Here is a 23,220-nt window from a genome sequence, read left to right on the forward strand (position 1 = left end):
ACTCCTTATCCTAACAGGCTTTTATTTAGGTAGTACTTTTCTTAAAGAAATTACAAGAAGACAGAGAGTAATTTTACTCAAATACTGTAACATTTTAAAGTATTTCTTTATTTCTCTACATTTTTTGGACAGCTATAGGTATCCTGGGCCTTTAAGTAAAGGATCTAAAACCTTTGTCCAACAGTTTTCTCCTGAGAGCTCCACCTGAACTTTACAACCAGGTAGAAACTAACAAGCTGCACTTACAAGCTGTACTTCTCCTCCCAGACTGGGTTCAGGTTGCCATAGATGGTCTTTGTTCTCTTCTTGGTTTTGCCGACTTGGATGGTGACGTACGGATCACTGGAGCCCGTCCTGTCCTTGGCCTGGAGACCCTGTGCACTGACGACTGGTAACACACACAAAAAGAGACACACACGTAGAGAAAATGACTATGAAAATTGCATAAGAGCAACAAACTCCTACTCCCCTCCATTCACACACACACTCACCACAACACGAGATATCACCCACACAGTTATGCAAAGCCTCGTAACACAAAACTCATGACTCACAGGCAGATGCTGGGTAACAATATTTCTCACCACATTCCCTAAAAAACTCCTGTCACCCTATGTTTTGCTGTTCTGTGCAACAAGTAGTGAGAAGATACTTGGAGATTTGACATGGTCACAATAGAAAGAGTTTAATTGCAATCAGTACGCTCGGATAATAAAAGCCAACATGCATATTTGATGAATTTTTAATTAAGTTTTTGCACTCTGTATTCTGCGTATTGTTTGTATAGCACTGTGTCAAGATAACAAAAGCAACAAATGAAACAAGAAGCAGCTTCTGTTTGACTTTGGCTCAATAAACCTGTTTGCTTTTAGGACCCGTCAGTCTGGTTTCATTTGTATCTGAGTGACAGGAAACAGTTTTGATGGATGGAGATTAAAAGCTTATGAATAGAGCGTGGAGACATTTCTTTGAGATGGAAGGTCAACAGGTACCACAGGGATTGTTTAACTGAAGGACGACTTGATTCCTGCCACCCACGCTGCCACTTTAATCCAGGTGAGAGGGAAAGCGAGAGATCTGCAGCAGATACTGATGAGGGTAACTATTTATAGATGCAGATCTTAACTACAGCTGGAGCCTGACGAAGAAGACGAAGAAGCTGAGCAACGTGTACACTACGCACATTTTCTAAAACCTACAGGAAGGTAAAAGTGTAACACACAGGTGGAGTTGTGATGTGTCAGATTATCTGACGTGTTGCAATTGATGCTTCGTACAGACAGAAGGAGTAGAGGACCCAGAGGAGGCCAGTACAGGGAGTGAATGTGATAACATTGCTGACATTTCAGTAACTACACATATTCCACTTCTGGTGGAGAGTTAGGTGCAGTTCATTGTCTCTCAGAACTTGTGGAAAACAAAATGTTGACAATGGAAGGTGGAGTGAAAACACAATGTTGTTTACAAACAACTGTCTCTCCATGGAGACTCAGTTGTTCCCATTAAAAGTGTCATAAATTGTTGTAAAACAAGTGAAAAAAGTGAACTAGTGAGAAGTATAATGCCTGACTGTCAGCCAATCACAGCGTTAAGTGGGTGTGAAAGGTGTGTCATAGCTATCTGTTAAATATAAAGCTATGGCGAGCAGCTGCTTAGCTTAGCTTAGCACAAAGACTGGAAACAGGGGTAAACAGCTAGCCTAGCATCTCTAAAGCTCACAAATTAACATGTTGTGTCTAATTTCTTTAATTAATCCTAAGATTTCTCCAAGACTCCATGAAGAAACTGGTGATGAAGCAGTCTGGTCCCACTTGCTCCTTTCTTGCTCTCGTCTTCCTCGTCTTCTGTATAAAACCTGAGACATCAACCTGAAAACGCGAAAGGCCCTGTCTGAGGCTACTGTTTGCTTCGGTTTGTCCGTTCTGGGCTACTGTACAAACATGGCAGCACAACATGGCGGACTCCCTATAGAGATATAAATTGTTAATTCTAAACAAACAAAAACACAACGATTATTAGTTTTAGGTGATTTAAAAAAAAATATTCCAATTGCACCAATAGAGCCTTGTAAATATTACACACTGGATCTTTATTTTTTGCTAACAGGAGGTCATGAGCAGCTCCCACTCAGCAGCCCACTGAAACTCAAACACTAAATTTTATAATGACACTTAAAAAGAAACTGTATCTACTGCGGCTTAGTCAGTTATGGGACGTGTGCTGAAGAGAAAATCTGATTGCTCATACTCACATACCTACTTATGAACTTTTTGGGCTCAAACATACAAGTGAAAGCCATGTTATGAAATGAAACAGCCACAGTTTCAGCTGTTTGATCCTGTGCACGTAAAACTCAACACAGTCCTCCTGTAGTATCTTTGCCATCGGTTCATTCAGCGTCTGTGACTGATGCATCTCGTCTGTGCCAAAGAGAGTTTTGAATATTAATTGGTTGAGATATTCCCTAAAGAAATCAATGGGTTTTTCAAAGGGTCTCTCTGCAGAGCGTCTCCTGTCAGTCCACCGTCAAGTTCAATCACAACTCGGGCTCATGTGTAAAACTGGGTTTGAGTTAAAAGTGCGTCTGATTGTATTTCAGACGAGGACGAGGGACATGACTGTGATGAAAAAATAAAAAGTGGGAATTTCAGCTTGAATAATTTATAGTTCCTATAAAAGAATATTTGTTTAGTGATTTCTCCACTACGTTTAAAGAGACAACTTACACTGACACTAATCTTCTGGACCTTAATAATAAAGATATTTGATGCCTTTATCTACAGCGGTAACTCTGAGTCTGTACTGACACATGTATGATGTGGTCCGGCCTTGATCAATAATGAAAACAAGCACCTAAACATGAATGAATTTCAACAAAGCGCCGGCTAAACGCCCGTCCCTGTATCGCCTCCTTAATGGAGCTCATCACCGGTGATTGAGGAGACAAGGTGTGATGGCTGCCATGGCAACACTGCCACTATACAGAGTGATGTGTGTAGTTGCTTTGGTAACAGCGGCGGTCCTGACGATGTTGGGTAAAGGGAGGCAGCGGCGGTGGGGGTGGGGGTGGGGGCTCGTCTGTTCCAATTAGTGAAGCTCGGAGATAAACAGGTAAAAGTTTCTCCACAGTTCAGAACAGGGCTGTCAGGATAAAAGAAGAAACTTGCATGGGATGGGTAGCTAAATCTTTTTTTAGGTGTTTATCTGGGGGAAACCTGACATGTGCTGGTTCAGTGACATTCACACAGCTACAGATTTTCACAGCTGTCAACGACAACTGCGCTGTGTTCTCCAGGTTTTCCTGAGGGCACAGAGACTTAAAACTGTTGATGAGTTGTACCATCCGGCTCTTCCTACACCATCCTGGGATTTCAATGGGAAGCAAAACTGATTTTATAACTTTCTAACACTGTCATATAAATGTGGTCTGAAGCGAGCACGATCGATATCCTCACAACTGACTCCTTAATAATCAGTTTATAAAACAGTGTCCAAGCATTTACCAGAAAAACATTATCTGAGAATTTACCGAACCACAGCCAGAGGATTTCACTTATTAAATACAACATACTCCTTTGAGAACAAAAAAAAAAACAATGTTCGCAGAGTGATGAGTGTTAGACACACCCTACAAGTGTAGTCACACTTCCACGCAGTATCCTGCCACCACAAGCCTTATGGACATCGATCACAGACAAGTCGAGCAGGTAATGCTTTTACTTTTTTTTACTGTCTGAAGCCGTCTGAAATATGAGTTTTTGTCTTTCAACAGCCACAAAAGTAAAGTAAGTAAAGTAGGTTTCGATAATAGCTGGTCAACAGAAACAGGCAGAAGAGATTAAAGAGATTTTGTAATGAAAAGGTGTATTGTTCCACGTCAAAGTTAGAATTTCTCTGGACGTACCGTTGATGGTGATCTTGGCCGACCACTTGGAGGTGCCGTCCAGGACGCTCTGCTTGACGCTCTTCATGTGCTGGGCGTGGATCATCTTGGAGATGTTGAACAACTTCCGGATCTCCTCAAAGATCTCCGGCTTGTTCCTCTCGCGGATCTTCATCCTGTCCTTCATGGCCATGATGATGTGCTGCGTACGGTCCTCCGCCCCCGTCTTGGAGCTCTTCTCGGCTGCTCCTGAGGAGGAGGGTGGGCGATGAGTTGCAAAGGTTAAAAATGAACAGAACTACAAAACAGAGAGGAACACCCTTATTTAAATTCTTTTGAACCACAAGCATTTGTCACATTTTTCCTTTTAAATTCTGCAGCAAGATTTCAGTGATTCAGGTATGAAATGATGTTTGATGATGGTGTTTCCTCTGGGGAGATTTTAGTCAGACATCTTTTCTTTATCAAACCAACAAGAGTGTTTCCTGCACATAAAAACGCATGTGTTGTGCTGGATGGTGCATTAATGGATAGCTTTGACAGGTGTGAGTCAGTTGCTGTCACATCTCCTTGTCTTTTTCTCTCTCTCCAGCCCTCCCTTGTGTCTCCTCCTTCTGTGAGTCGGAGGTGTTGCACAGCAACGATCACCTGGCTTCCCTGCTCACCTGCCTCCACATTATCGGCAGTATAAGAACCTCAGCTTTCCACCAGCTCTGACTGTTTTTGCCAGATCTGTGGTAAACTAACTCCAGGCTGCTCAGTGACTATCTGAATAGTTTCTCTCGTGTCTCTCTGCTGTGATTCCTGTTTTCCTTGTGCTCCAGAGCTCTTCACTGACTCAGTAATCCAGCGTCCCCTTACAAGACTCCACTTAAACCCAGTCTCATCTACATCTGGTCTCTGCGTCTGCTTTCTGGGTCCAAAAATAAAACACTACCAGAACGTTACAGGTGCACCTGAACATACCATTTTAGGAGGGAAATCAAAATTAATTACAAAACAATCTGAAGATCACAACCACTGCAACAACCTGGGATATTTGGCCACGTCTCAGTTTTCAGTTTTCAGGTAGTTTTGATTTAAAAACACATGTAACACAATAAAGACTAATTTCCATTGTGGTCCTCTAAAATAACAATCAACACTCCACACGATAAGAAACAAGAAAAATAAAATTAACATATAAATGACAAATAAATAAATAGGAGGTGGCAATTTTCTTCTTCACCAACCTTAGAATTATGAATTGAGTATACTACATGGTAGTCTGTAACCATTTCTTTAAATGTGTTCTGCGAAACACTAGGCGGCAGATTATTCCATTTGTCAATCAAATATTTTGGAACCATATTTTAAACTGTTTTATAAGTGAGTATGAAACACAGTAACTCCACTCACTCTGCAGGCAGTCAGCGTTCAGCAGCTCCTGGCATTTCTCGTGCACTTTGACCCCGCACTCGGCACAGCGCATGCCCTGCCGCGCGATGCCCCACAGCAGACCCTCGCACTCGTAGCAGTAGGTGGGCGTGGTGGCCGTCCAGACCTCGAAGTTGTGGGGCGTGGTGCAGGAGATGGGGTAGATCAGAGCCTGAAGGGTCTTTTTGTACACGTGGTTTTTCTGTTAGAGCGAAGAGAAAGAAATGAATCAGTGTGACATTCAAGAAAGAACTGTCTGCGGCATTAATGCAGGAATTAATTAAAGGATAATTTCAGGTTGCGTCCACTAAAATTATAGAGAAATGTGATTATGTATGACAGTGCTCATTTTTAAATATATTTCTTGGCTACTCCTCTGATGAAGTAAATTCTGCTGTTGTCCAGTGTAGGAGGAGAGTGGGAGAAGGTGAACACATCTCCACAGGATGAGAGGACACCTTGACTAGAAGCCCAGTTTGATTTGGTAAACGCTGAATTTGAATACAGGGGCATGTGAGGCATTATCATCATTCTCATTATTATTATTATTATTAGAGTAGCAATGGTAGTGTACTTGTATTAATAGTAGAAAACATTGTTTTATATAAGAAGTACTTCTACTTACTTTCTCTGTCACCTCTGGCTCTGGTTTCATTCACTCTTTATTGATCTGACCTGTTCTGTTTCAGTCGTTTGTGCTTTTATTTTTCTGTCCAGTGCTTTTACCTGATTTTATTACCTCTGATTTACGTCCTTGTCACTGTAAAGTATCTTGTACCTTTAAAAAAATCCTTTACAGATAATTAGATTTCCACTACAGCATCTAGTAATGTTGCTGCCAGTTTGGTTGTGACTAAAAAAAGTCTGGATGAATGGAAAAAAGTTTAATTTTGGCATGAATTCTAATGCTTTTCACCGGTTGTCAACGTGAGAATATCTGTTCAGTGTTTATGAGCCAGCACAAAATGTTGCACATTCCTTTACATATGCTTCTTCCATCTGTCAGTATCAACACTGAGAATGTATGCATCTAATATTTTCCTGTATTCTGAATGTTTAACACCCATCTGGAAATCTGTTAGGGTCAGTACCTAACAAGCACATGGAGGTTCAGGATATATTTCTGTACACGCTTCTGCGTGTTTTCACTTTTGATAACTAAGTAAATATCATAATCTGAATAACCACAAATACACACTTGTTGATAAATACCTGGGCCAGATTAACCTGCACAGGAACCTCAGGGCAAAAAACTTTTCCAATATGCACCAAGTTCAGGATATTAGAGGTATTAAAACTAGATTTTGACACAGAGAAAAAATGCATCAGTATTAGATATAAATGTAGAAGTTGCCTTAATTCTATTTCAGTTCATATTAATCAGTTAATTAAATTGCTAAAACTCACAAAGAATCTGGGTCTGTCAGGGGCCTCTGAGGCTTTGGGGCCGTGGAACAGTTGCCCAACATTTTTTGTGTGTTTACAACAGTGTTGTAATGCCACGTTGCCATGGTTACAATAATAAACCTATGGAACAGTTATGGTTTAGTTTAGCTGTCATTACTACTACGGCCACAAGGGGTCACCTTACGATAAAACGTAATTATGAATCGTAATAAGGTTCTGCATGAATGACTCGATGATATGTATGTAAAAAATTAGCAGAGTGTTCACTACTGTTGATGAGAGTAGCAGACATCTTGAATTCTTATGTCAGGGTTGGTGGGGTTGCTCCAATTTTTCCGACTAATCTCCGACTAGGAACTCGGAAATACGTTCAGTTCCCTGTGAAAATCATCTGCAGCGCCCATGTTGTGCATTTCACCTGAGCTGCATTTACTCTCCAAACTACAAAGATAGCACTCTGGTAAGTTTTTCAAAATAAGATGCTGTTAATTTTCTTATGTTTTACCATGCTCAGGATTCTCTTTTGGTATAATTCTGCTTATACTTGGCAGTTGCTCTGTTCTTTTCTATTATTTTCTGCAACATTCGGTGACCTACTTGAATAATCATTATTTCATCTCACATCCTGTAATCGCCATCATGAGTTGACACGGTAGAGAAGGAAAAGGCACAAAACAAATAATAATAAACCAACATGAAATCTCATCCAGTCTGCGGAGCCTTGCTGCTACTGGCTCCATTAAAACCCGAAGCTGCCTGAAGTTGACTCAGCAAAACTCAGAGCCTATATTGAATTTCCAACAAACATATTAACAATACGGCTACAGAATAATGACAGGAGGAGTACAGTTGGTGAGGAAAGAGTGGAAAAAGTGTGTGTGGGTGTCTGTAAATGTAAGTTTAGGTTTGTGTAGATCCTCATTAGCTGGCATCGAGGTGACAGAAAGTCTTCCAGCAAGTAAGTTTACAGTCATAGCTTCAGTATAGTATATATGTGTGTGTGTGTGTGTGTGAGTGTATAGTGTATATATTCGGTCACTCACAAGCTCTTCGTCTTTCAGGGAGGTCCGTGTGGCCAGTGTGTGGGCGAGTCCAGCTTTCCTGGACTGTATCATAGACTGTAAAGCAGAGAAAGAAAAACATCAGAAACAGTCACAAAAACAAACAAAACAAAACAAAACAAAGACGGGGAAAAGAAAGAGAAGGCAAGAAATATTCAGGAAATCGATCCTCTGTGTGATGTTGGGTTCTTTCAACTCTGAAGGTCATAGAAACTTGAATTTGCACAAACAACACACACCTTTGTGTTTGTGTTCTCTTTGAACAGACGCTTTTGGAAACACGTCACACACCTCTGGTTTATTCTCTCCTCGAGGATGAACACACACCACATGTGTGAGGATCTTCACTGAATTGATTCAGATGAGGGACGTTTTCTGGCCTCACTCCAGATACTTTCAGGACTTGAATGAATGAATATTTGGAAATTTTGGGTGGTGAATTTATTCACTTTCTTATTGAGAGTCAATTGGTAGATTGATACAAGTCTGTCTGTTCTAATCTGTTATAAATATGAAGCATTAGCTGACAGCTAGTGGGTTAGTTTGACACAAAGAACGGAAACTGAGAAATAGCTAGCCAGGCTGTGTCTAAAATCCCCCATGCATCACTTCTAAAACTCAATTATCAACTCTTAATATCTTATTTATTTTACCTGCACAAAAGCCTAAATGTGAAAACGCCAAGTTGGCGATTCTCTAACAGAGAGCAGTAACGTTTGTTTGTTTGTTTATCCCGAAGGAAATTCTTGTGCTAGAGATTGCGCCAAAATACAGTGACAATACAATGACAGGAAAATATATTAGAGAGTATTAAATATATATAAAATATAAAGTGTATAAGAAGTAATGCAAGAACCAGTGACTAGAGGAATAACAATCAGTCTTTATTACAGCTTTCATTTTAACACTTTGTATTGCATGTTGTGTAATATCTGTGGCTGTGTGGATGTGATTCGGACAGCCTGCCTTCATCTCCAGCACAAACAAAATACTGAAGTTCACATGCAGTTTTCATCCTACAGCAGCACTTTAAAGCTGCGATACACCTGAGAAAAGTCCTTGAAATAGATGCACGGCTTGTTTTGTTTTTTTCAAACTGGCTCTGCTCACTGATGCACACTGTCAGTTATCATTAAGGTAAACTGACAGTATCTCTTCAATTTAAGAAACTGTTTCTTAATGAAATGCAATGAGGCATTTTTGATAGTTTGCGTACTGCATTTAGTTTAGTTTAGTCTATAAAATCCTCATGTTACGCCCTGATCATGGAGTGTGAATTACGCAGTGAACAAACATCTATATCCACTGCAGCTTTGTCTGATACTAAGCCAGGTTTCTGTCACAGAGAGCTCCAGTTTACAGGATAAGATAAAATCATTCAGGATAAAAGCCCATTGAAGGTGAAGCTGCTAGAATCAGAATAAAGGGGACAAATTTTAAAAACTCTGCATTAAGGTGTGCTTCTATTGGCAACACAGACAATGTAACTTGTTGCTTAGTCACTGTTCCTCTGCTTATTGTCTAATGCCAACACCTCCAACATGTTCTATTTCCAGTTGTATTAATTTAACTATGATGTATGTTTTTATTCAGGGGATTATCTCTCTCAGCAGAATCCTTGCTGCTGCTTCAGTTCTTTGGGAGCTCCCTCAAACAGCTCATGTTTCTGACTGATATAAACATATTACAGAGCATATTTAGTGAATTCAAAGTGCTTAAGCTTTCTAGTAAAGGCACACAAGCATATTTCTTCTTTAAATATATATTTTTTAATCATGCAGAGACTTCTAGAGCCCTGGATATTTTAACGATTCAACATTGAGCCTCTCCTCATCCATTCTGACAGCTACAAGACCAAAGAATAAGATGACACACTATCACCTAACAAGAGAAGAAGTGAAGGTGCCGGAGCTGGAGGGTGCCCAGCAGGGATCTGAAAAAAATGTGCTGTTTTTCTAGAGCATTACCTACACTCCATGATGGAAAACAAAACAGTGGTGTATGTTGCTGCGATGCAGCATATGAGACGTCAAGAAGGTCTAAAATGTCTAATGACTAACCTGCTGTGTGTAACCATAACAACATGTTGAAAAAGCAGCAAACTAATGAAACACTGATTATAATTAAAACTGAATATGTTTGGAGATGTTCTAACATCTGCACACACTGTGATTTCTTTGGATCCTTCGGTTATGAATGAAAGTTTATTTTACAGCTTTGTAACACCTCTACCTTTCTGATTATAGTCTGATTATAGAATTGTGCGTCTGTTCATCCCTCTCCTGTCTGTTTTTCTCTCTCTTCGTGATTTGTGTAAGTTATATACTGACATTAATGAACTTAGACGGCATTATCCAAGAGGCTTTTATATCTCCTCAAACCTCACGGGGCCTTTTTCACCCAGACTTGAGCTGTTGAAAGTGTGACCTTCACTCTGGAGGCTCCACTTCAAATCAAAGGAGACAAGTTTCTTTAATCAGATGAGTCAAGCTCCTTAGATCTCAGTGACTGAATATTCACAGCTTTATCCACTCAGATGACAGAGCCAGTGGATGTTCATCTCAGCCTCCCTAAAGTACTTCAAAGTAAATGTGAGGCTAAAGGGAGAAAGACACAATTTACCCACAACATTTATCAGCATTTGTTTGTTTAGAGAGGCAGGTGTGTAATTTAAAAAAATGGGAGCTGTTGACTTGCTGAATCACAGCGAGACAAGCCTGTTAATTAAAGCACTCGTAGCTAAAACACCAATCACAGAAAAAGCCTCTCGCTCTCTAAGTATCAATTGGCCGAGTGAAAGCTGAAAGAATTCACAAAAAGATAGATTTTTCTTATGATTGTCAGAACATTTTGAAATACAGATGAACAATGGCAGATATTTGATGTGTATATATGTGTGTACACAAGCTCACACCAGATTTCTGTAAACGCACTTAAGAAAACGTCACACTGAGCAGATCGAAATGCTTCTCGACAATCAGGACCATTAGAGGGTCTGAAACAAAGCCCATCAAACAAATGGTGAAACACAGCAGCTGAAATCTCTTCTCTTTTACTCACCATAGCCTGAGGGCCGACGGAGGGAGGGAGGGAGAAACATGTGCAAGGAAAGAGAACAAGAAGAAAGAGACGGTTAGAGACAAACAAACAGGTTCCCCTCTGAGAGGAACAGCAGCTTTCACCTTGAATCCAGCTATTCTGCACATGCAAACAAATTATTACACAGCAGGGGTTCACTGTAGAACTGCACCTTCATGTATTCATCTTGGACTGTCTGTAGGAGTAATAACTCCTGAAGGATTAAATCAGCTGATTGTTAACATGTAAACCTCTGGTGTCACTCAGTCAGCTTGTGAGTGTGAATTTTTTTTCTGCTACTTCTAATGTTGAAGCTAACAGGGTGTTACAGCTGAAACCAATGACCAAAGACGACACCAGGTACATTATATATAAGAGAAAATAGCAAATAAAATTAAGGTCAGACACATGAAAGCTATGATTGGTTTGATGAGCGATATCTGTCATATCAGTGTTTGCTCTCTACAAAATGGCGGCCCTGTTCAGACCTGGCACTAACATGCATCTTGGCTGACAGGTGCGAATGCACCTACGATGCATTAAGGACCACATCTGAAGGTGGTCTAGGCCTCATGTGGGTATATTCTTTTAGCAGCATGACCGCTAATCTGTCCTGGGCTACTCTGACGGATCACCTGCTCGACTCCGCCACAGTTTCATAAGGAACTGAAAATATTTGTACACTTCTCAGTGTAGTTTCCCATAGCCCTCCAGATTGACCGCCCAATATCTTTGAGTTTGAGTTGAGTTTTAAGTAGATTTTCATTTGAAATCTTCTGTTACAGTATGATCAGACAAAATGAGAAAAGATAAAATCTACTGAAAAGTTTCTGAGCAATGTCAGTATTTCATATATGAATCTGTTTCACATTGTTGGCGTTTGTATTCTGTAAAAATATAATTAATTAACCAGGTAACCTGACTGTAAACACTGTATATTACACTGCATACTGAAGTGATGAAGACAGCATTTGCATAATGAACCTGCCAGATGAGGCATGAATAGAATAAATAAACAGAATAAAAATGTTAATTTTGTTTAGTAATTAGTTACAGTAATTAGAGATTTAAAATTATTTTAGTTTTGCTCAATATTAGACATATTTCACGGGTTGCAGACTTAATCACATTATTCATACGTTATGCCAGTGTCACATGACACCACGTTTCTACCTCAGCATACTGTATAACCTGTTAATACATCAGATAAAACTTTAAAATCTAGTCTTCAACATAAAGTTTGTTGTTTGTAATATGGAGGTCAACAATATCACAACAAAACAATCCTGAGTTTGACCATGTTTAGATCAGTGAAGGTCAAAATTAAAATGTCAGGGGGCAGATTCTGAGTGATGTGTACTCACCAGTTCACTAACAAGGGGAATGGGCCTCCTCTTGCGGAGGTCTGGCATGCTGTCGATGCCAAACGGTGTGTTTCCCCTGCACACACACACACACACACACACACACACCAAAATGCACTGATCAATACTTAAATAAAGAAAATCCAGGTGCAAACACTGCATCAAGTAATCATATTCTCTCTCTCTCTCTCACGCACACACACAGACACACAAACACACCAAAAGGTGTTTACTGACCCTGGCTTGGCCCACGGGTGCTTGCTCGGGTCACCATCTTGATCTCGGCTCTGAAATGGAAAGTCACAGGTCAGACATTTACCCATTTGAAGGATGACAGCCTTTACTGATTTCATGCCACTGGAGCATGCACACACACACATAAAGAAACAAAAGAGACGGAAAAACAGAAGAGAGGAAGAAACAGGAGAGAGACACTGGGACTGAACTGGGTTGGTTGAGTTTCAGCACTGCAAGCCAAAGCTGGCATTTCAATCAATTATATTGGCCTCATACATACATGAGCATCATAAATCTGGTTTCTCCTTATAAACACCTACCAGAGCACACACACTCCCAGTAAAACACACACCAAATATTGACATCAGCTTCCTAACAGTGCATTTTTTTTGTCTGAAAGCTAGTAAAGAAAATGACACAACATACAAACATGGCTGCCTAACAGACTCAACATCAATATTATTTATCATGAATGCTGTGTCCTAATCAATACTGACCTATTCCTGTATCGCATTTTTTATATTTATGACCGAAACAACAAATGCTCTTAATAGGGCACAGATGCATTGAGGTTGACATCTCATAAAACCCAAAGCTATTTCATTAGCTTTGAATTGACACACAGTATTTTCAGGATTAAGTGAACGTTTTCATAAGAACTGACAGAAAGCAATACAAACACAAAAAAAGGAAAATCAAATAAAAGAGAAACACAGGGATGAGAAAATGTCCAAAGAATACACAGAAAATTGCACAGAGAGAGAGAACTTCTTCTGAGATGTCATGTTTAAGCCATAAAAGAGGTAACCTGATCTCCGTCTTGACTTCCATCTGTAAAACAGCATAAGAGAAAAACATCAACAATCATGGACTAGTTTGACCCACTGTGCAAAATAACAAGACAAACCCTGGATTATTCATTTTGTTATAAATGCTTGAACGATGGTAAAAGCAGCGCCGCCTCCAAGTTTTCAGTTAGATGGGGTCTGAGGTCATAAATGTTTCATTAACATGTATAATTTATCATGAAAATGACTCTTAATATTTCCCTTCTCCTTCCTCTTTAATGTCAGGCTCGCTTTCCAAGGAGATAATTAATGTTTTCTAATTCAGCAAATGGCTACTGCTGGAGCCTCCAAGTGGAGTAAGGGACTCGTGAGTGGCAGGTGATACATTACTCTCGAGGGGGTAGAAAATTATAGTGTCAGCAAAGACCATTTGGTACAGTAAATACTCAGGGGACCTTTTGGTATGGGGACTTACTCAAAACCGCTGGGTGAACATACTCAAAGAGAATACCAGCGGTCTTCCTTCTGCTCTACTGTGACAGATCAAAGAGTTTTAACAACAGTGAGAGGTTTTGATGGCAAAAAGGTGAAGTGGAAAAGGAATATTTTTTGGAGAAAGCAAGCCAGTACTTTCAGGATCACAGAAAGTTAAATAATATCTATTAATTTCTACATAAAATAAGAGAGGAGGAGAGTCATTTATAGCCACTTGAATAAATTAAAATACTGCTCAGGGCTGTTTAAAGTATGAAGAGTGGGAATAAATCAGACATAAATAAAGAAAGTACTGTAAATGTATCTCTCTTTTCATCAGTGACTCAAAATTAAGGAATGACGTATTAATACAAAAGACATTATGACACAAAAGATGATCTCAACTTAAAATCCAATGATGACTACCTGGTTCAAACTCATCCTGAGAGAAGGTGGACATGGTCATACTGGCGAGGTTACGCCTGGTCTCCCTCTTCTCCCGCAGAATCTGCTGGAAGCTCCTCAGACACTTTAGCCTGCGTTCATCCATTTGGCTTATCTCCATGGATGGCTCTGCCTCATCTCCCTCTGCTTTGCCCTCAGGGGCCACAGCGATGTCTGGATGCTGTGGCAGTGGCTCCTCCGTTTCTACCTGTGCCTCCGGTGCTGCAGGTTCATCGGCCGAGAGGGAGACTGAGAGGGATTCTGCAGTGGTGCATTGCGAAAGCTGGGCTTTAACACTCAGATCTGCAGGAACCTCTGCAGGACCTTCTGCAGGGCCTTCTGCAGGGCCCTCCGCAGATTGTTCTGTAAGGCCATCAGGTGGAGGCAGTATTGCAGTGCTACTTGAAATTGGGTCAGGGCAAACTGACAGCTCCTCTGAACATGGGGGGATCTTGTCTGAACAAGGAGGATGTTTGGAGGTGTCTGCAGACTCCAATGTAAGGCTGTTGTTGGCTTCTTCAAGCATAGGCTCCACAGAGAAAAAATCTGATTTGTCTAGAGCATTTTTTTTGCTCAATTCCCCAACAGCATTATTACTATCAACCATGTGACCTTTTGGGGTTTCATCAGATGTTTGCTCAAATTGTGCCTCATAGCATAAAGTTTTTGAAGGCAACTCTGCTGCAGACAGGTCAGAAGGCATCGATATTTCGAAGTCGGTTTCCTCTCCAGGATTCTGACCTGGTACTTCAAGTTTGCGCAATGCACCCCGCAAGGCAGAGCTAAAATCACGTACAGCTCGGCCTATTCGCTTGACAGTGAAACCACCAGCTTGGATGTCTGCACTGCCAGGAGGAGGGATTCGGTTTTCTAAACTTTGGTTCCTGGCTTCAGCCTCTTGGACGAATGGCCTATCCACACCAGCTACAGTGGTACATAGGGGTTCCTCAGTCCATGTCACTGCTGAAGACTCTTCGTAGGCTAAATAAGTTCCCTGATAACTATCAACTTGACAATCTACTGTGTAGCTCAGGTCACTGGATTGCTGATAGTTAAATTCCTCTGCTTCTCCTTCGTGCCCATCAACTGAATGGTAACCAGAACTTTGAGGATAGGAAAAATCTGCAGGACACTCATATCCTAAAGTGGGGTTTTCAAGGTTGGTGTCTGTTGGAACATGAACCCCAGACTGGGTTTGAGACCTTCTCCTCCGTGACTGCCACTCCTCCCTACTAGAGGTGCTGGCAGGTGAGTTGTAATGTTTACCAGAGCGAACAGAGAGCTGGTCTGAACTGCCTGTCGAGCATTGCCCCAGGGTACCATATCCTCCTGCACCGCTGTAATGATCCCAACTACTGGCTCCTTCACAGCAAGGAGGGCTCTCACCTTCGTGGCCCTCCAGACGTCTGTCCCTGAGGTAAGCAGTGTCCCTATGCCACCCAGATTCCACAGTGGCACTGTGTGGTGGTCCAGTATTAGTCCAATGTTCCTCCCTGTCATCAGCTCTTTGCTGTTTTCTTCCATGACTAGATAATGGTCTCTCTAGGTCTGACTCAGACTTAGAACTATGACCAGAAGACAAGGAGCTGGTGCTTGGACAGTCTTGGCCATCCTGCCTTTCAAGATAGCCAAAGCTGAGCTTTCTCGCTAAAGCACCCACTGGGATATCGGAGCTATGGTCGGAGGCATCCTCTGGTTCGTCCAGTTCCTGATGATCCACTGATTCAGCAATTGGGGATACAGTAGACTCCTCTGCTCTGGGTAGCAGTAATTCTCCATGGATGCTATGGCGCTCATTGCAGACTTGGGGATAAAGATTTAAATCAGACTTTGGCATTGCACTCCCCAAACTGCCATAAGCACTAGCGGGCCTTCTGCGAGGGGATGGTCCATCTTTGCACCCTACCCCTGACCAGGTACCTGCATGTACCCCTGAGCCAGCCTTGTTGCTAGAACGAATGCCCTCAATCTCCAACAATACAGCATCTACACAGGATGATACTTCCTCAACTGACCCTCGAACTGAGGTCAGGTAATCCCTGAGGTCGGAGATTTCCTCCTGGATCTTGTTTATCCCCCTCAGCTCTTTTAGAATGTGCTCAATGATGGCACTTGACTCCTCCTCTTTGTCTTCGTCCTCTTCTAGCAGCGTACCTGGGAGGGCTCGGTTGAAATTGTAGTCGACACAGTCTCCAGTAGAATATGGTCTCTTTGGCCGAATACGGGGTGAAGGAAAATCCCTCCCGGCTGCTCCTGAAAATTTAGTACCGTTCATGTCTGGGCCAATCGGACTGTAGTGCAGGGGTGGTCGCATCTGCTCAGGAGATGTCCTTACCCCACTCTCAAAGGAGATTCGTTTCATATTTGCTGGGGATCTGCAGCTTTTATGCTGCAAAGTGCAGGGTATTCTTATACACCCCTCTCTGTTCAGCTCCACCTCACCAACACATGGTGGCCCTGGTGCAACTCCACGTTCTTTACCATTTGACACTTTTGGAGAATAGGCTTCAGCCCTGGGGCTAACCTTAGGATATATCCTTCTGTGCTCCTTTCTGCCCTCCTGTGTTTCCGCCTCCTCTTCCTCCTCAATACCTGCGTAATAGAGGTGGGACTCTGGGACATGGTGGTCTGCAGACCCTTGCAAAAGACGATGTATTTTACCCCGAATGACTAGTGCTACCCTGGGGTTTGGAGCCCTCTTTTTGGGTGGATGGACTTTTGCCTTTGTGCCTCCTTTTGGGGCAACACCTGCTCCATGTTGTCCATTGAAGCGATTCCGGGAGAACATATTCTCAAGAGAGTAGTCTTTATCTAGCTCCCCACATTGTCGGTGGGAGTTACAGTCAAAATGCTCCTGGTATCATAGTTCATTTAAAAAACAAACAAGCCTGTTGGAACCTTGTTCATCCCAACCACTCAATATCAGTGATCCATGACTAAAATGGGAAGACAAAGATAAAATACTTATAAACACCAAAACCACCATAACATCCAAGTCAATTGAAAACTGGAGAAGACATTTGAGAAATTAATTCCCTTCTTTAACGAAGATATACCTTTGCCATCATCAAAGAAACAGTACAATGCTGCTCAGATCTAAGATGTAAAAGTAGAAATCAAAAATGCACTTATTCACACAAAATATAGAACATAAGTGAGTAAGTGCTGTGTTCCTGAACACCTTTCCTCCCCTTGCCCAGAACGCAGAGGTGACATAGCTAATGTATTAAATGACAATATGGACATGTGATATGATTAATGTTGTTATCTGTACTAATCTGGGGAGCTTGCATCTTGTGTTACTGAATATAAAACTGATATATGTTCAGTGTCACTACTCTGGTGAACATTTAAATCATGTCCTCGCCATATTAGAATTATGATACTCAACCCAATAAATCAACCTTTCAGAACACACTGACCATGTCAGAGCAGACTGACTATACCTCCTGAATTAGAATGGCAAAGTTCCCACTCTTTACTGAGTGTATATAAGGGAAAATATAACAACAAACTGAATGCTGGGCGGTTCTATTATTTCTTTCGTAATAAATGCAAAATGAAGGGTATAATAATAGGTAATGCATCTTGATGTTCACCAGGAAATGGGGAGAATGTCATAGTGACACATGGTGCAGTTCATTTGAAGGCCATTCAGCTCTGAGGAATTTCATCAAACGTAATAATTAAATGACTCCTTCACTGTTAATTTAACATTTTAAAAATTCTTGGACACAGATGGTCCATGCTGTTGCAGTGCATAATCCGGTAATTGTACTTTTCTAATCTTTTTCAATGACTCTAAGTGGACATCATCCAATTTCTGATGGCTCTCTTACATTCAATCATTTTCAGTGTCTGTCACACACACACACACACACACACACACACACACACAAACATTATACGTTTCAAACCTAATAGTTTAGGCTGTTATATTGAAAAAAAAAATCAACATGATATCAACATTTGTTCAGGTCAGACTTCAAAGAGGATGTATGACACTAGCATTTCATAACCACACACTGACATACATTAACATATATAATCACATGGTAATTCAGTCTCAATCTGTGGTGAGAAAATGAGGAGCACACGGTTTATGGGTATGCACAGAAACCCATTAACCCTCACACAATAAGTCTAGGCTTAATCAGATTCATTGACTGACTTCTCAGTTTTACTCTCTCTTGAACCAGGTGTGAGGTCTAAAATCATTCACCGCAATTGAGGCAAAAGTAAATGTCAAAGCCAAACTCCCACTGGGTAGACTGTTCATGGTATTATGGGAAAAGCAGCAGCAGTATATCAATGGCCACGCTCACTATTGAACATTAAAAGATGAGCCGGTGTTTATCGGCTTTCAAAAACTCTGAAATAAATAATAAACATCACTTTACATGAAAAAACACTTGAAGCACATGGCGGTCTTTGTTTTTCTTCTTGATGAATATGAAGGCGGGCTACATTAGAGTGTAAGGTAATTACTTGATATTTCAGAGGGAGAAAAAATAACTCTGCAAGTTAATTGGAAAAAAATTAAGATTTATTTTAGGAGCTTTGAACACATGTTCCACACATTCCTTATTAAACCAGAAACAATATCAACTGGTGCAACTGCTAGCAACGATCTTTTGAAGCAGCACACAAAGATAAGTGACCCATATAAAATTTGGTATTTAGTGAATATGAAAATTCCTATAATGATGGATAGCATTGAATTAAACTAGACATGTATCGTAAAAATCGACTTAAGGGAGCATTAAAGCTTAATTAGAGACTATTGCGGGGGAATATGTGAGGAAGGAAATGGGGAATTTCAGTCTCAATAAAACTGCCTCTCATACCACAGAGAACGCTTTCTGCTGGATCTACAACTTGATTCACAAAGGCCAACTGACGCAGCTCTTCTCCTTGGTCTTTGCTATGCTAGCAAAATTGTCAAATTGAGCATCACAAAAATCTACAAATCAAGTTGTGCCTGAAATGCAATATATAATCCTTTTGTAGTGTAGAACTGATGCAGAATAAATCATGAACTCAGCTCAAGTGGCTGCCGTTGTGCTGTTGGGCAAAGACAAACTTTCACCCACATAAGGTAAGGTAATGCCTCACACCCCCCTCTTCCTCTAAATTATATCCCTTTTCCTCTGTATTGTTTTTATTGCCTTCCTCTTCTTTCCACATGGCTCAGTATCGTTTTAAAATTCATTTTCAGAGGGGCACTTCTCTTTTACAGGATCATTTCGAGGTCACAGGGGAACTGTAGCTCTGACTCTTGCACTTTGTAGTATTGGCTGTTTGTAATGCTGATTACCAAGACACCGGAACTTATTCTTTGTAGGTCTCACTGGTCAGGAGGACGAACTAAATCCATTAAAATTTAAATGTCAGGTTTATCACATGAAAACAGCATTGATTTTAAATAAACAGACATGTCTTTTGGTGTGTTACAGCCCAGGAAGCCTTAACAATATTTAATGCAAAGGACAAAGTAGATATTTGTTAAACCACAGACACATATTAGAAGATTCTGTACCAAGGACACATTCTTTGTATATTTTAGTCAAGATTATTAAATTAGACCCTTAGATTTTTTTAGCTGTAGAAAATTTATGCTGTAGCTGAGCTCAGATAAACCCTAAATAGAATAAAAACCCTGATCAGCACAGTCATTTTTAGTCATTCTTTATTCCTGTCAACTAAGGTCTAGTAAAGGAAATAATGAAAAAGATTCAGTGCTCTTAATTTAATTTAAGGAGATTAAAGAAGACTTTGGGAACTGTACTGTAGATACTCAGTGTTAAGAAAGCTAGTAAAGAAAAGGTTTTGAATAGGGAAGTAGAAAATGTGCTGCAGTCAAAGTTAAATCAATCCCGCCCTAAGGGCAGACCAGCCACCACATTAAGGCAGATATGTTCTGACTCAGCTTACATAAGTAGTAGAAACTTTTAGACTTAAGTACCACAGCTGCAGGCACACACAAGGTTGTCTCCTATAACTGTGAATTTAAATACAAAATAAGAATTAAATAAATGTCAAAGTCTCAAAAAAGTAGACATCAGTACAAAAAATGAGCAACTGTGTTGGAAAAATATATTGTTTTTTGATAAAAAGTCAAAGGTATGAGCCTGTAGATGTAAAAAGCATTAAAGAAATCCACTATAATTTCCAAGGAGAATTTCTGTGAGAAACATTAATTCACCGAGCAGTTATGTGCAGCACTGACCGCAGAAGATTAAGATTAACTTTGTAGAAACTCAAACAATCACTCATCAGTTTAAATCAGTTTGCTTTCAGATTCTAGGTCAGTTTTGCTTGAATTTGGCAGCAATATTTTGCTTCAAATTGCAATCACAAAGCATTGAGAAAATGTTCTGTCAATCAAATGTGACTAAACCACAACCACACAGTCACGATGACGCAGATTTGCAGAGGTTTGAGTGTTTAACTTATGAATTTATGAGCTGGAGGAGGCTGGTTTGTTTGTTTTCTAGCTGTAAATTATGTTTTCTCACCAAGTTTTCAGGAGCTTAAACTGACAAACTGTCAACATGAGCTGCTCTGAGGCTGACGTTTCTCCAACTTTTTCTCATGGCAGAACAATCTGGTGATGCTTCCTTGTGGCAGCATCACCACAACTGCTTCACACTGCTTCACTGGTTGTTGTTGTTGTTGTTGACTTTTTTCCCCCTAGGAGCCTGGTGGAGAGCAGATGGCTGATGGCAGGTTAGGATGCCCCATCATCCCCATCCAGCCCTACTGATTAGTGAGCTGCAGGGAGGATGGGAGGAAGCTCTGGGCAGGTGCAAGGGTTATCTTAACCGTGTCAAGACTCGAAGCCTTCCATAAATATGTTGCTTGCTGTGTTTCTCTGTGCAGCCCATTCATGCTCAGAGCCCTTATTATCAAAACCTACAATTTGCATAACATTACAAAAGAAAGCCCATTCGTACTATTCAGTTTATTCATCTTGCTGCGTCTCCTGCTCCTTCTTCTCCTTCAGATTATTCTTATTATTTATGTCTTCTTGTTGGCAACGCTCCCTTGCTTTCTGTCTCTGTCATTTCACATTGGACACAACCCAAAGGAGAAACTCATACTCAAGCCAAAAGGGGAGATTTTTTCTGAGTGTCTGCTTCAGTGCCAGCAAATGACAAGGATTACTTTGGAGATTTACCTCTTCTCTTTCTGTCTGGTGAATAATGCTGCAGCATGCATTCATGTCACTGCAGAAAAAGTGGAAGAACAGGATGTCAGCTTCTTCTGACAACTTGGAAATGTTTGTCTTTAATTTGATGGAATGCCCACATCCAAAATTATAGTGGTTATGGTCAATTACTCCCTGCTTTTTAGAGGTACTTTACAGTAAAACAATGTTGTTATGCTTTCCTGAAAGATCCAGAAGAGGAGGACAAATTAAAGTTGGTCCACTACTGCGTTTCTCACATGAGTCCACAGGTCATTAATGATTTACATCTACAGAAAATGACCTGGACAACTAGAGAACATTTCTATACAATCACAAGATACATTTTTTTTATGTCTATCTATAATATGAATGTGGTGTGAAACAGCACTTTCTCAGACTTGGTGAAAGCATTATTACCTTGCTGTGACTTCCAAGAGAATTCACAGTTTATGATTTGAAGCTTGAGGCAGTAAATTTGGGGTAATATGAAAATTAAATGAGGAGCAAAGTTTGGAACAAGTCGTAGATTCTGCGTCCAAGACCACTAGTCTTCCTCCTCCTGGATGTTAATGTGGCCTCACTCTGTGACCCATGAAGCTAATAGAAACTCGCCTGGCTGTGGATCAGGTAGCCATTTGAGGACACACCTACAGTTCAAGCTCTTGGAGCTGAATAATTGTTGATGAGTCACCACTGGTAAACATAACTGGGAAACCTAAGTCACATGGACATACTGTAAATGCTTGGTTTATTGGCCAAAGGTTTTAATATCCTGTCATTCTGCAGATTTTGTTCTATGAGCAGTAGATGGAATCAAACCAAATGTGGCATCAATTTCAATAACTTAATGGACTTGGCTACATTCCTGGTTATAATTTAACAAGTCTGGGCTTTTAGCAGTAGGAACACATGGGGAAAAGCTTGATATCTAACTCTGCAGTTTCCTTTTTGTTTCTTTTTGCAACTAGTCCTAATACCTTAAGGACACAGTAGGTCATTTGTCAGTGCCAAACAACTAAGATGAACAGCCTGGTGATGTAAACAGGTGCAAGACCCAAGATGATTAAGGTCTTGCTGAGATTAGGCAACAAAACTTGTTGCCCAAACCCTCTCTAAGACTAAGATATGAATGTCATACTACTGCAACTTTTGCTATACAGAGCCATTATCATTATTCCCACAGCTGCAAGTGTTCACCTGTCAGAAAAACAAATATAGGTCTTTTTTTTTTTTTTTAAACAAATGACCAAAGCTGTTGTGTTTCTGCTGAGGACAGGCTCTCATTTTGTTCTGCCAGGCTTCTCTATACATGGATAAATGCTTTATCCCTCTGCCCACAAAACCATATGGAACAACAGTCAAGCAGCAAACAACAAAGTCTACTGATTTTCTGTAGCTCAGACAGGCTATGATTTACCTTTTAACCAACCAAATTTTCCATCAATCTCTTTCCATCATCAAACTTCAGATACATCTCTGTAAACATGCACAAACACTCAAACCTTGAACTGAACATGATCTGCTGCATTTAGTGGAAACCTTATAAAACGTCTGAAAGCAACATGTTTATTTCCCTATTATTCTTTGACCATACCTATTGATTATACTTCTACTTTGACAATGTCAAATGCACTGCTAATTTTGTTTATCTCATCTGCATTGACAGATTAGAGACAGCATGGCTTATGAGCCAGACAAGTGTTGAATGGTAAATTTATAAACTGAATGATGGCACTGTGAATGTCCTGCCAGGAATCTGACTGATCTCATCAGTTTAGTCAAAGCCGTCTTGGTTAATGATTTTTTTTTCTTGACCGGTCCAAGGGCCTTGTAAAAGCTCCTCAGCATGTTTCCCTTTCAAAGGCTGCAAACGTAT

The 23,220-nt window shown here is 40.6% G+C and overlaps 1 protein-coding gene across 1 annotated transcript in view; it reads right to left on the minus strand.

The window, feature by feature from the left end:
* Window positions 1-23,220, minus strand: part of LOC108887158 (protein unc-13 homolog B) — a 162,812-nt gene that overhangs the window by 51,342 nt on the left and 88,250 nt on the right. The window contains exons 11-16 of the mRNA XM_051075077.1: window positions 12,447-12,496; window positions 12,210-12,285; window positions 7,750-7,824; window positions 5,282-5,501; window positions 3,905-4,132; window positions 247-388 (exon numbers count right to left, since the gene is read on the minus strand). Coding sequence (XP_050931034.1) covers window positions 247-388; window positions 3,905-4,132; window positions 5,282-5,501; window positions 7,750-7,824; window positions 12,210-12,285; window positions 12,447-12,496 — 791 coding nt within the window. The remainder of the gene's footprint in view (window positions 1-246; window positions 389-3,904; window positions 4,133-5,281; window positions 5,502-7,749; window positions 7,825-12,209; window positions 12,286-12,446; window positions 12,497-23,220) is intronic.

The sequence above is a fragment of the Lates calcarifer genome, linkage group LG13 (assembly GCF_001640805.2).
Source record: "Lates calcarifer isolate ASB-BC8 linkage group LG13, TLL_Latcal_v3, whole genome shotgun sequence".
NCBI lineage: Eukaryota > Metazoa > Chordata > Actinopteri > Centropomidae > Lates > Lates calcarifer.